The sequence below is a fragment of the Haematobia irritans genome, chromosome 1, assembly GCF_050003625.1.
Source record: "Haematobia irritans isolate KBUSLIRL chromosome 1, ASM5000362v1, whole genome shotgun sequence".
Classification (NCBI taxonomy): domain Eukaryota; kingdom Metazoa; phylum Arthropoda; class Insecta; order Diptera; family Muscidae; genus Haematobia; species Haematobia irritans.
In genome coordinates this window covers 84,225,956-84,240,918 of record NC_134397.1, presented here as the reverse complement: position 1 = coordinate 84,240,918, position 14,963 = coordinate 84,225,956, and the positions used below count along the sequence as shown (strand labels likewise).

Below are 14,963 nucleotides of genomic sequence, written 5' to 3'. Positions count from 1 at the left end.
GATGTCGAGTCTTAATTTAGAAAATAAAGTTGTCGTTAAATCGTTCTTAAAGGACTTTGATAGCATATGAAGAAAAGAGCTGAAAAAGCGAAAAATAAAAATTTGCTTCCTAGAAGCAAGTACACAAAACCCAAATTTAAAAGAGAATTGTGTCTTAAAAGTATCCTTACTTGTATTCTCCGCTTCTTTGGCTCGAAATCAAGACCAACATTTTTAAAGTAGAGACAAAATCTTTGGAACCGGGCATGGTTATTTTCAGTGTATATGAATCGCCCGATTTTGCTAAAGTTGGCCATAAAACCCTTATTTATCAAACGATCCTACTCAAAGTTGGCTTACTCCAATCTTCTATAATATAGTATATGTGCCAAAAAGCATGTAAATCGGTTCACATTTAGATATATCTCCTACATGTATGTATCGCCAGATTTTCAAAAATTTGCCCCTAATATACATATTTTTGGCAATAGTGGCCTCATTTATTAAGCGATCTTACATAAATTTAGCACAATGTAATCTTATGTAATATCAACATAACCATTAAAATATCATCCAAATCGGTTCAGATTTTCCAATTTTCCCTTAATAACCCTACTTTTGATGATTGATCTTACTTAAATTTTGCACAAGGTAACCTTCTGTGGTATCAATCGAACCTGCAAAATATACAAATTGGTTCAGACTTAGATATAGCTCTCATATATATGCATCGCTCGATTTTCTTAAATTTAGCCATAATACTTTTATTTATTATCCAATGTTACTCAAATTTAAATTTTTTATGTATTTAGACTTACATGTAGCTCTTACATAATAATAATCCCCGCTTTTTAAACATTTGAATTTATTACCCATACTAATTGAGCGATTTCTTCTTTTTTAGTAATGGACTCAATATTTGTGGTATACTAACTTTGTAGGTGCAAAATCAACTATAGCTCCTAATATCAGACATGTCTGTTCAGATTGTGGTATAACTCCCATAAACATGTATCCCTTAATGTTCTTAAATATGGAAATGCGGTTTATCTTCCAAACCTATACAAATGATACCCCAGAAATGTTCATGTTTACTAATTCCGCAGGGGTGATATAGTCGGCCCTGGCCGACTTTCTATTTTACCTACTTGTTTTAAGTACATTTTATGAACTAAACGTACGTATAAAGTTCAACTGCCGTACACATAAGTTCGATATAAACTAAAGCAGAAGAAAATTTTCGTACGATTAAAGACAAAGGTAAGAATGAACTACTGTATGGTTAAAATGGTCATGATTTGGCGCCAATTATTTTGTTCTTTACATTTAGTTCATTTTTTCTTCTATGAGAGGATGTAAATACGTAAGTTGTAGTTAAAAAGTACACCAGGGTATTAAATTTTCCTGGTTTTTACAATGTTTAGTGGAAATCTCAAAAAGTGGAGCATTCTTGCTATAATAGAGTTTTGTGTTTTTCTGTGTATTTTCTGCATATTAATCTTTACATCTATGCTTTTGAACAAGTATTTTATGGCGTACTTACCAGAAATGCCAAGACCCGCGTAAGTTGAAATAGCTTGGAAGATTTGCATCATAACAGATTCATCCTGATCGCTCATTTTTGTTAGGCATTGGCTAATGTTTTCTTTACTGAAAGCCCAGCATGAATGAGGTACGCCTTTATATGTTTCACTGTCATCTTGAATGTTGTAAAGAGATTGATCCAATCTTAATTTTTCTATTCGTTGTTTGGATAGGCGCCGTAAAGTATTTCTAAGAAAACCACCGCCATTATCTATTGGCTTTCGTATTATTTCCAAATCGATCAGTTGTCTTCTACATAGTACAATATTTTGATAGAAACGGCCTCGGTCTTCATTTCTCATGTTTTTCACTTTCTTTACTTTCTTTGGAAGATCATTAGAATTTTTCATAATCCAATAAGAAAGTGGGGGATGATATGACACTATCAATGTTCCTATTTCATTTTTCTGAGGAGTTTCAAATACAAAACATCGTTGCGTTTCAAATGGTTCTTTCACTTCTTTGGCGGGGCGTTTATTTAAAACAACGTAGCGATAAAGAGTTATAGTAATAAGACAATCACTTGGATCCAGTAATATCGATTCTATATCAGAGTATTTGAACTGATATAAAATATGCTTATCATCGGGTTGTATGTAGACCAAACCCTCATAATTTACACCAAGAATCATGTTGTTGCCGCAACTCCAAAATCCTTTATAGGTGACATTAAACATAGTAGTACCGTAAAGAGGATATTGCATAACGCAACTTAGATACAAAACTTTGGCAGTTAACTCATTTCGGGAGGCCCCATACTGTCGGTGAGCTTGTGATAATATCGGAGCCCAAAACTGTTGTTCTCTTGTTTTTAATATTCTATCAGGGAGGAAGTTATATACATGTGTGTAATACTCTGGTTTTGGTTGGTTAGATGGATCACCTAACGATACCTGGGCCTGCAATCCAGCTAATTGTAGTGCAACTCGTTCGCTTACTGGAAATTCGTCACGCTAAAATGGAAAAAATATATACTTTCGTCACTACTTTGTAGAACATAAAAAATTGTCAGTTTACATGAATTAACAATTGTGTTAGGGAGAGTAGACAAGCATGTGTAATACACACAAATTTCACGAAGGTTCCTATTAAATAATGGGCCAATGGCCAATTTTTATTGTGGAAGTGGAAAAACTGATAATGAAAATATGTTGCTGACATTTTTAAAACAATCTGGCAAATTTGGCTGTTTTATTTTTTTGATATGCTACCCACCATAAAATTAGAAAGTTCTTATAAAGGCATAACTTTAAAAACTCTTCCATAAATGTCCTTCTAAAGATGTTGTTTAAAATCTCTTCCATAAATGTCCTTTTAAAGATGTTGTTCGACTGTTCACCACTTAGGTGAATTCTAACAAATTAGCTTTCTAAAAATAAATTTCGTGTTGTTGCATTACTATGTAACAAAACGAAATAAAAATAAGATTAAGGGACTTGTCAGTTATATGAAAAGATGATGTACAGTGGGAGAAAAGATGATTCAATTTGTAAGAGGAACATTCCCAAATGTTTTCTCCATAAGGAGTTAGCATAAAGGGCCCAAAATTGAGTTATCTCTTCCAGCCAGATCTGTACTAAAGGCTGTGGAAAGGTTCATTCGCCCGAACCGAAACATGTACAGTCCAGGCGTGTATAGATTTGTATCTGGCGTTTTCTTTTCAATGGCTCTATTAACCATGTTCCTTAATCTATATCTGTCCATAAAGCTCGAAAAATAATTGTATAATTAGATTAGATGTTGTTTATTTCAACTACACAGATAGTTCTTTTAATTCACCACGTTTTTTCATATTTTTAATGGGTATTTTTAGCTTTTTTGTTTAAAATATGGTTAAAATAATAAGAATTAATAAAATGCTACTTTTTATTAAAATTTAGTTGAAAAAAGTGACACTCCATTCTAGGAAAATTGAGACTTTTTGAAAATATTGAGATCTAACGTTTTAGATAATCGATAGAATGCATTAAAAATCATAAAAATTATAAAACTAATTTATTTGGCAAAATATCGCAATTTTTTGAAAATTTTAACGAATTGGGATTATACCCCCCTATTCTGGTTTACGAATTCGCAAAAAGCAAAATTTTTCTCAACCTCTATTTTCTGAACTATAATGATAAATAATACGAAATTTGTATAAATAGTTCTTATTGATAAGATATTTAATTGGAACAAATTTCATGACAAAACATGGAATGGTTCAAAAGTTATTGAAAATGCAAAATGCGTTTTGCGAATTCGTAAACCAGAACATGGGGGATATACTGGATTAAAAAAAATCCCGGGATTCGGGATTAATCCCGTCCCAAAAATACATGTACAAAATTTTTTTCCAAATAAAACTTCGGTACATTGAAAACAAATCTTACCTTTACAACACTGTAAACAGCTTGAGCATATAATAAACTGACTTCAACAGGATCTGGTGACAGTGCACGAATTGATTTGAAGAGTCTCTTTTTGAATACAAATCTATTTTCATTGGATGGTATCCCACTTAGGGTCCGACTTATAGTACCAGTGTCGAAATGCATTTTAAATTCTTTCGCCTCCCAAGCAGCAATAATGTCATAGAGATAGTCAAACGACTTAATGTGCTCTTCACCATTAGGATGTGATTGATAAATTGCCCAGCCTTCAGTATTCGCAAGATTAAGTTTATCAGCCAACTTCAAAACGGCATCACCCGCTGTATCAGTGGGATGGACGTCAATGGCCTTGGTACGACCATCGAGGAAGAAAAATCGGCAAACTATAGTTCCAAGTCTTCGCATTGCCTGAAATATAAAAGTATAATATTACTATGGATTATAAGTATATACTAAAATTTCATTTGATCGATACAAATAACACAACTGTTGTTAATTATCATGATATAAAGGTATTTAAGTTCTATTATCTTGCGTTTTAACAAATCTTATTTCGTTCGTTTGTAGTGTTTTGCGGTGTTAAACCAATCGGCAACGTAGCAATGCTCGGTAAACAAAAAACGAGTGTGGTAGTATACATACACTTATGCATCTTTCCAGACGGAATGTCTGTGTTTGTAAAGAATCTTACAGTGTCCAATCGATACGACAATTTGTTGATGACTAAATAATCGGTAATTATGTTATGTATCCTATAAACATGCAATAATATCGATTATGCCTTCGGACTTAACTTATAACATAATGTGTCGAATATATATATGATATGTCCATCACGACCACTGTCATCCGGCTAAACTTATACAGCCGTATTCATAAAAAGTTAATTGACGTTTATGAACGATTGATAAATTATTTCGTGAAAAATAGCATTCATAAACGATTAATAGCTTACCAAACCTTTAACAAGTCTTTGGTAAATTGTAAAAATTTATTGTAGGATGTACCCTTCTTTAACTCTTTGATAAAATTGCAAAATGCTTTTTTGGGCAATACCTATTAATGTATCGCTGTTTTATGCTATTTTGTATATCATTATATGCCAATGCGTATAAAATGGGCGATCTTTTCTTATAAAAACCCTATTTTTATACCATTTTTCAAAATACTAATCCAAATAAGAGAACTGCAGAAATAGACGTACAAAATGCATTCCTACTAATATTATGTAAATTTAACGTCATCTTAAACTTCCTTTTGTTACTTTAATGAAAAATGCGTCGAAAATTAGCTCGAAAAATTAAATAGATGAATTCCATTAGATTAGTGATGTGTTTTTAATAACAATAGAAAGTCGAATACAATCCGGTTCGATTAATACTAATATTGATACTAACATATTGACTAATTATAAAATGATTGTATATTGTGAGTAATGCATTCTGTATAAATTAATTTAGCCTGGAAAATTATGTTTCGCCACAAAATCATTAAAATGTTGAGACTTTATTTTTATTAAGATCAACCGGTTATAATTCGATCTTCATTACTACGATGAAAATGACAAGATGTAACGACATGTGTTGCCACCTGATCACTAAAAACGCATGATAACTATAATAGTGTTATTAATGATTAATGAATACCCATTTTTATATAAGGCTTATAGAATAAAAAGAGCGTGATAGCTATCACTGGTTTAGAGTGCGCGTTAATGATTTTTTATGAATAAGGCCGATAGTCTGAAAAACGCATAAAGTGGGATCGCACTCAACAACAACAACTACCAGCAGTTGGCATTAGCTTAAGAGAATTGAGAGAGTACCAAAGAAGAGAATACCAAACTGCTGAGATATGAGGTAACCAGTGTTGCCAGGTGATTTTTGATTCTTCCCCCCCAAATCTTAAGAAAAAAACCCTAAATTGGTCTAAGCTTTTTTCAAAACCCCCAAAAATTTTCAGAATATAAAAGTACAAAAAGTGGTCCCCAAATTACGTGAAAACATCCTGTAGTGATACACTTTAAAAATTAAATTTAACACAAATATATATCCTGAAAGAAGAGTTCTTTCCTGAGAAACGAAATTTTAGACAAACTAAGTTTTCTTTTGATGCTATTTTTTTTTTTTCGTTTGAAGTAAATAAAAAATAAAATTTGCTATTTAAGAAAATACTTTAAAACAAAAGAGATTTTCGTTTGTTTAAAAATTCATCCCTGAGGAAATTATTTTTTCTATGGATATAATGATACAATATGTATATCAATTTAAAAAGCGGGCTTACTCTTAAAAAGCTTCCAGCTGCTAAATTAAAATACGATTGTTTTTAATTTTGTCAAATATTAAAAATGCCTTTCAACAGAAGAATTTAAAAAAGATAACGAAAATAATAATGCTTATAATGCTATTGGACACTTGTTTGTATTTAGGATCTTCTTGTTGACTTTCCGCATCTTTTTTCTCATAACTCATGCTAGAATTGTTCCGAATTTGCTTGAGAATTGCTCCACTTTATAAGGTCTGCAATAATTGTTTACCCCCAAAAATCCCCCCAAATAAATTTTACCCCTAAAAATCCCCCGAAACGTGAAAAAAACCCTAAATTTGGGGGGAAACCCCCTAACCTGGCAACACTGGAGGTAACCAATTTGAGTGATTTTTTTATTGCGTTATTTTTGAGAGACCAACATTCATACTAACAATTTTACCAATTGGTGTTTTAAAATTGCAAATATTGGTGTTTACTATACATACACTGGGGCCAAATCACCGCAGTCGAAATCGAGTACTTAGTCGTCGTTATGTAGTTTACGCGAATCACCGCAGTCGTTATCGAATTGTTTCTACTCGAAGTTGAACACGATAGGTAGCATGCTATCGAAAACGAAGTATGTAGTGATTTTTGAGCAGAAAAATGTAAACAAAAAGAAACAAGTAGTTGGTGAAAATGGAAGTATTATTTATATATTTTGGCAAAATACATTTAAGAAAATATAATATTACTTGCATTTAGGAAAACGGAACAAAGAAAGGAATGCTAAGTAGCCGCTTCAAAAAAACTAATTTTTTTCAAGAACATATTTAAAAGCTTCTTTTGACAGATGAAAGCGTCGTTTAAATCTATGGATGTTAAAAACACAATTAGTTAAAGCACTCACTTCAAAATAGAATCACTTACAGGCAATGCTAAACGACTGATTTTGTCTGGAATATTTTTCCTTATTAATGCCACTTTGTACTCATCCTCTGAATCCGAAGACGAGGAAAACAAAAACACATGGATTCATAATAATATTTACACATATACATATTTTGATCACAAAAAGTTATTTTGAAATCATCTTTTGCTTCCAATTTCTTATTACCATATGTTTACAGCAATGTAAAAAAAGTAGTAGACAAAATAAATTACGATCGAATGCGGTGATCCAAAATTTTTCTCGATACGAAACAGAACTCGATGACGAATGCGGTGATTTGGCCCCTGGTCGGTTGCGGTAGATCGCAGCCGTTCTAAGGTAGGGTTTAAGTGGCAGAACACTTTATTTCAGGCTCTTATAGACTAATCCATCCATTGTGATACCACATTAACCAAACATACAAACACAGAAAAAAAATTCACGAGAATTTTTCCAATTAAAGTGTTTGAGTTGAGTTTTAAAAAATATTAAATTACAAATTTAATTGATTCAACAAATTTCTTAATTGATACAAAAATTAATAGTATCAATTGATACTATTATATCTGACATTGAAGACATTTCAATGAAAAATTAATTAGATCAATTAATTTCGTGATTGTGTACATGCACCAGCGTTGCCAATTTAGCGATTTTCCCGCTAGATTTGGTTTTTTTAAGTATTTTAGCGGGGAAAAAATGAATTTAGCTTTTAGTTTTTTCTGGCTTTTTTTTTATGATCGTTTTAGCTATTTTTAGCTTTTTTTATTTTCGACATGTTTCTACTGAAATATGCACGGAGGAAAAAGTGTGTTTTTTATATGTTTGGATACAAAAATCAGATGTTTGGTACAAAAAAATTTAACACAATATGTGTGGGTACAAGAATATTGTGTTTGAAATCTAGTATATTATGTTTGCAATCGATATGTTAATATGTTACAACATATTATGTTTACGTGAATAAATTTTTTAATACAAAATATGTCTGCACAGAAGCATATAATTCTTACAACGAACGTCCAAACACGATATTTTTGGGAAAGTATACTAAAAATAGAAACAATACTTGCCGCGGAAAAATATAATTTTACGACATTTAAAACATACATTTTAAGTTTTCAGTAAAATTAACCTTAATACTCAGTTTTTCAACCTACTCGAATTAGAAATTATTATTTCCATGAGCATGAGTTTTGTTTATCATTTTCGCATTATGGACATTTGTTTTGGTTCGTCAAAACAAATCGGAACGTACACCCAGAAAAAAGTGTCTTCGAAACTAAAGGAAAAAATGTTCATCAATTTAGTTTAGCCATTTTATTTCCACTCAGTTAATATTTTGTGTGAAATAATAAAATTTACTTGTTTCAGTAAAAGAATCCTAAACTGAAAGCAGTTAGGAATAGTTCATTAACTAGAATAAGGCATGGAATTTTACTAATACTGTTTTCTTCGCTGGGTATAAGAATTTATTACTGAACAAGAAAATTTTATTCACTGATAACAAAGCATTCGTAAAAATAAACAAAAACCGAACTAAACCCAAGTTTCCTCAAATTTAGTAAGATTTCTTATAAAATGATAATTCTGACTTCCTTTATTATAGAAAGCTTATCATACATACGAATAACACTTGGCATAGAAAAATATTTTAGTTCATTCGTACTAAGAAGTATTCAATACTTTCAAAACTTAAGGAAACACACTTGTTAGAATATAGGAAAATTTCCTACATTTCTTATATCTACCTGTAATCGATACCTGTCTTTGATGTAATCGATATGTTTGCGCGTGGGTTGTTTTTTTAGTTGGAATCGCGTTGTTATGGTATACGGAGAGATTGTTAAAAAATAATATAGTAAAATAATATTATAAAAACAAATAAAATATATAAAATATTTGTTATTTTAAATTAGTGAGAAAAATGATCGTTTTTTGACAATTGGTTTATAAAAAAGAAAACACCAGCAGAATAACAACCCCTTTATTCGACTTCATTTTGGAATCTTCAATTATCAGGTAATATTCAGTGACGCTACCTTTTGTGAAAAAATTGGTATTGGATTTTTTGTTTATATTTGTAGGTATTGAAATTGTAAAAGGTGGACAAAATTGCTAGGCAGCAAATTATTCAAAGTGAAAGGTACTACAAGAAGAAAAAATGTGTTTGAATATTTCAAGGCCAGTCGATGCTGTTGATTCTAAATAAATATATTTAATATATTAATAAAACATGTCTTTTATTGAAGAAACCAGTAAGGAAAGTCTAAAGTCGGGCGGGGCCGACTATATTATACCCTGCACCACTTTGTAGATCTAAATTTTCGATACCATATCACATCCGTCAAATGTGTTGGGGGCTATATATAAAGGTTTGTCCCAAATACATAAATTTAAATATCACTCGATCTGGAAGAATTTGATAGACTTCTACAAAATCTATAGACTCAAAATTTAAGTCGGCTAATGCACTAGGATGGAATACAATCTTAGTAAAAAAATATGGGAAACGTTTAAATCTGAAGCAATTTTAAGGAAACTTCGAAAAAGTTCATTTATGATTTATCGCTCGATATATATGTATGAGAAGTTTAGCAAAATTAGAGTCATTTTTACAACTTTTCGACTAAGCAGTGGCGATTTTACAAGGAAAATGTTGGTATTTTGACCATTTTTGTCGAAATCAGAAAAACATATATATGGGAGCTATATCTAAATCTGAACCGATTTCAACCAAATTTGGCACGCATAGCTACAATGCTAATTCTACTCCCTGTGTAAAATTTCAACTAAATCGGAGTTAAAAATTGGCCTCTACGGTCATATGAGTGTAAATCGGGCGAAAGCTATATATTGGAGATATATCTAAATCTGAACCGATTTCAACCAAATTTGGCACGCATAGCTACAATGCTAATTCTACTCCCTGTGTAAAATTTCAACTAAATCGGAGTTAAAAATTGGCCTCTACGCTCATATGAGTGTAAATCGGGCGAAAGCTATATATGGGAGATATATATTTAAATCTGAACCGAATTCAACCAAATTTGGCACGCATAGCTACAATGCTAATTCTACTCCCTGTGCAAAATTTCAACTAAATCGGAGCAAAAAATTGGCCTCTGTGGTCATATGAGTGTAAATCGGGCGAAAGCTGTATATGGGAGCTATATCTAAATCTGAACCGATTTCAACCAAATTTGGCACGCATAGCTACAATGCTAATTCTACTCCCTGTGCAAAATTTCAACTAAATCGGAGCAAAAAATTAGCCTCTGTGGGCAAATGAGTGTAAATCGGGCGAAAGCTATATATGGGAGCTATATCTAAATCTGAACCGATTTGGCTGATATTTTGCAAGTTTTTCGAGACTCATAAAATATTCGGATGTACGGAATTTGAGGAAGATCGGTTGATATACACGCCAATTATGACCATATCGGTGAAAAATATATATGGCAGCTATATCTAAATCTGAACCGATTTTTTCCAAAATCAATAGGGATCGTCTTTGAGCCGAAACAGGACCCTATACCAAATTTTAGGACAATCGGACTAAAAAAACAAATGCACAAACTTATTATACCCTGTACCACAGTAGTGGTGAAGGGTATAAAAATTGCTTATATAAATACATAAAATTATATTTAAAAACGAAGGTAAGCAGATCTAAATTTGAAGTAAAAGGTTTACCACAAATATGTAAGATTTGTCCAAATGAATGAAAAAAGTTCAATAAAATCATTCCATACTTCAATACTTCAATTCAGTTAAATTTTTTCATTCTGTACATAAATATAGGAAAATGTTAACTCATATACGGAATGCATTCTACCTAATTTCTACGAAAACCACATCATTCAAACAAATAAAAATGTCTTTGGCGCTATACGAAGTTCAACTTTCCTCACAATGAGTTCATTTTAACTTAAAGATGGGGTCACTTTTTTCTGGGTGTAGGACGAGTAAGTCAAAATATTCAAACAAAGGAAATTAAAAAAAAAAAAACAGTGGAAAATATAAAAATTACAAAGGGCTCTTCATAAAAACTAACGAAAGGCCACTATACACTGAAAAAAAACATGCCCGGTTCCAAAGATTTTGTCTCTACTTTAACAATTTTGGTATTGATTACGAGCCAAAGGAGCGAAGAATTCAAGAAAGGACACCGAAAAAAGTGAACTGTTTTATAGGAAGAATGAACTACCTCGCACAAAAATTGAACTAAATTTTGCTCCACATTGTGAGATTTCCACAAAGCGTTGTTAAAACAAGGAAATTTTAATGCCCTGTTGTAATTTTTAACTGCAGTTCACGAAATTACATCCTCTCATAGAAGAAAAAATTAACTAAAAATAAAGAAGAAAATCATTGGCGCCAAATCATCACCATTTTAACCATACAGTAGTTCATTCTTACTAAAGCAAAATCTTCGTTTGCTTTAGTTCATATTGAACTTATGTGTACGATCATGAACTTTATACCCACGTTTAGTTCATAAAATTTTTGAGATTTCATTAAGCTGTAGAAAATTTCGAAAAAAATAATAAAATTTAAGACACAATTCTCTTTTAAATTTGGGTTTTGTACACTTGACTCTACGAAGCAAATTTTAGTTTTTCGCTTTTTCAGCTTTTTTATTCATATGCTATCAAATTCCGATAAAAACAAGTTAACGACAACTTAATTTCCAAATTCAGACACGACTTCCAGTAGAAATTATGCTATGTTTCAAGTAAAAAACTTCTTTAAAATAAAGAGTTGAAAAATAAGTCCTATATTTGAATGATTTTTTGCTTTGTAGTCAAGATGCAAAAATGCAACAAGTTTAAAGACAATTTCATTAATTTTAAGGAATTTTTCTGAATTACTAAAGTCAAGTTGACCTTAGCCCAAAAATTTTTTCTTTCATGATATGAGACCCATTTTTAAGTCAAATCACTCAATTATGAGGACAACACGACTTCATTGAAAAGTTTATCGACTTTTGAACAAGGAAAAAAACTTTATATTAGAGAAATTCGTCTTCTAAGCTAACCAAAATTTATATTCATATTTTAAGGACATGAAATCTTTGGACAATATTTTTTTCAGTGTACTCTTTTTAGAGTTGTGACAGTAAAATGAAAAAAAGGGAGAAACAGTGAAAAATTAAACAGTAAGATCTATAAAAACATAGTTTAGTTACTCTTTATTAATAAGTAGTCCAAGAGGAGTTGACGGATACTTTCGAAAATTAAAGCGAGCATTGAGTTCGAGTTTTGCCGCTAAAAGTATATCTCATTTTAGCGGCAAAACTAAAAATTATTTGCTTTTGAATGATTATCGTTAACTTTAGGATTCGACGGAAAAATATTTATGTTTATACTCGAATTCACGTTCTTCTTTTGTAAGAGTTTTTGATTTTTTTTTTCGAAAATTTTGGTATAATTTTTTTTTGTTACAAAATTTTTATTTTTGCATTAAAAAAATAATATTTGATCCAAAAACTCAGTCCATTTCATTTATATCAAGCACTTATCTGTAAATCTTTAATAACCCACATTTCGAAGTATCATTGTAAAAATGTAATATAGTAATAGGTAATGTCGAACTTCTTTTCGGAATTTTTGGTATATATGTAAAAATATAAGTAAAAAAAATCTTTGGTGTTCGGTCGGAGCAGGATTTGAACCCACGAGCCTCTGCATGCAAGGAGGACATGCTAACCATTACTCCACGTGGCCAACAAATGTATGTTACTGTTAGGTTAGGTTAGGTTAGGTGGCAGCCCGATGTGTCAGGCTCACTTAGACTATTCAGTCCAGTGTGATACCACATTGGTGAACTTCTCTCTTATCACTGAGTGCTGCCCGATTCCATGTTAAGCTCAATGACAAGGGACCTCCTTTTTATAGCCGAGTCCGAACGGCGTTCCACATTGCAGTGAAACCATTTAGAGAAGCTTTGAAACCCTCAGAAATGTCACCAACATTACTGAAGTGGATAATCCACCGTTGAAAAACTTTTTGGTGTTCCGTCGAAGCAGGAATCGAACCCACGACCTTGTGTATGCAAGGCGGGCATGCTAACCATTGCACCACGGTGGCTCCCTTATGTTACTGTTAAACAATGTTATGTTATGTTTGCATCGTCTCGTGGGCGCCACAAACTATGCTATATAAATGTAACTTATAACGATAAGTATCTATTGATGGCAATAACAGCTAACATACGTAGCCCAGTGGATAGTGTTCTGGCTTACAAACTGCGTGGTCCGCTGTTCGAATCCCCGTCCGGCAAAAGGTAAAATGTTAAAAATTTATAAAATTGAATAATTTCTTCTATAATGTTTGTATTTCAGAAAATGGTGTTAAGAACTAAAAAAAATCGTGGCAGTGAGAAAGATGTGAGGGAATATACAATTAGTCAGAAAAAAAGTTTTTGAGCACAATCTTGTTTGGGAGAAAATTCTTCTAAGCATATAATATTTTTGGGCTCAAAATGCTTCCACACACATTATATGGTCACATAAAACATATATTTTTTTGGAAGACATTATTGAATTTGGATGGAAAAATACAAAACTATTAGAACTTAGACTACCCAAACATATTATATTGTTTAGACCAATATGCTTTCAAACATATTATATATTGGAAGAAATCAAATATATAAATGTTTGGGCAATACCCAAAAATTTACATGCTTGAAGCAAAATGTGTTTGGGAGTATATGTTACAGAAGCGATTTTTTTAAGGGTGTGGATAAAACGGCGCTTTTATCTAATGGCGTTTTCTTTTCTTGTAAAAAATGCACACTTTTTTTGCATTTTGCCCGGAAAATGTACTCTTTAGGTTCTTTTCTAAAAAAAACAGGCAAAAGTGCGAAAAGGCTTCGAATTCTGTTGTGAAAATAGCGCCACGCATAGAGGCAAATTACGGGCATTTTCAGCACTGCCAAAAAACGAGAGTGCTGCGATTGCCCTGTTTCCTTCTTTGAATTCTTTTCTGCCCGCTGAAATGATAGCATTTTTTTAGGTTTCTGGTAACATCTTAAAAATGCGCATTCTGTACAGACAAAATGAAGGCAAAGCACTTTTTTCAGAAAAGAAAACACCATAAGCCTTGCTGCCAGAATAAGGGTTTCCACATATTTCAAAGCTCAATTGAAACATTAATGATTCCCGCTAATATGCGGGGCATTTGTGCAGCAAATACACCTTGTTGTAAAGTTTTTGCCTCATATTCATAAAAGTTAACGTAAACTTTAAATCTACTATTACTATATAAAAACCACACTGTGAAACAGGGTATTATAAGTTAGGGCATATGTTTGCAACATCCAGAAGGAGACGAGATAGACATATGGTGTCTTTGGCAATATTGCTCAGGGCCTGCCCCTGAGTCGATCTAGCCATTTCCATCTGCCCGTGAACACATTTTTGTGATCAAAGTCTAGGTCGCAATTTAAGTCCAATCGTCTTCAAATTTGGCACAAGTATGTGTTTTGGGTCAAAATAGAACCCTATTGATTTTGGAAGAAATCGGTTCAGTTTCAGATATCCATTAATATGGCCCAGAACCAGAATTTCAAACTGATTTGCTCTAAATTTTGCACAAGGAGTCCAAGTGATAGTGTCGTAAAGTGCGCCGAATTTTGTTGAAATCGGTTCAGATTAAGATACAGCTCCCATATATATTTTTCTCCCGATATGGACTTAAATGGCCCCAGAAGCCAGATTTTTACCCTGATATGCTTTAAAATTTGTACAGGAAGTAGAATTAACGTTCTCGATATACATACCAATTTTGGTTGAAATCGGTTCAGATTTAGGTATATCTCCCATATATATCTTTCGTCCGATT

The 14,963-nt window shown here is 32.1% G+C and overlaps 1 protein-coding gene across 1 annotated transcript in view; it reads right to left on the bottom strand.

Annotated features, from left to right (window-relative positions):
- Myo81F (unconventional myosin 81F) overlaps positions 1–14,963 on the bottom strand; it is a 189,983-nt gene that overhangs the window by 29,192 nt on the left and 145,828 nt on the right. Inside the window, exons 16-17 of the mRNA XM_075290991.1 lie at positions 3,936–4,343; positions 1,523–2,516 (exon numbers count right to left, since the gene is read on the bottom strand). Coding sequence (XP_075147106.1) covers positions 1,523–2,516; positions 3,936–4,343 — 1,402 coding nt within the window. The remainder of the gene's footprint in view (positions 1–1,522; positions 2,517–3,935; positions 4,344–14,963) is intronic.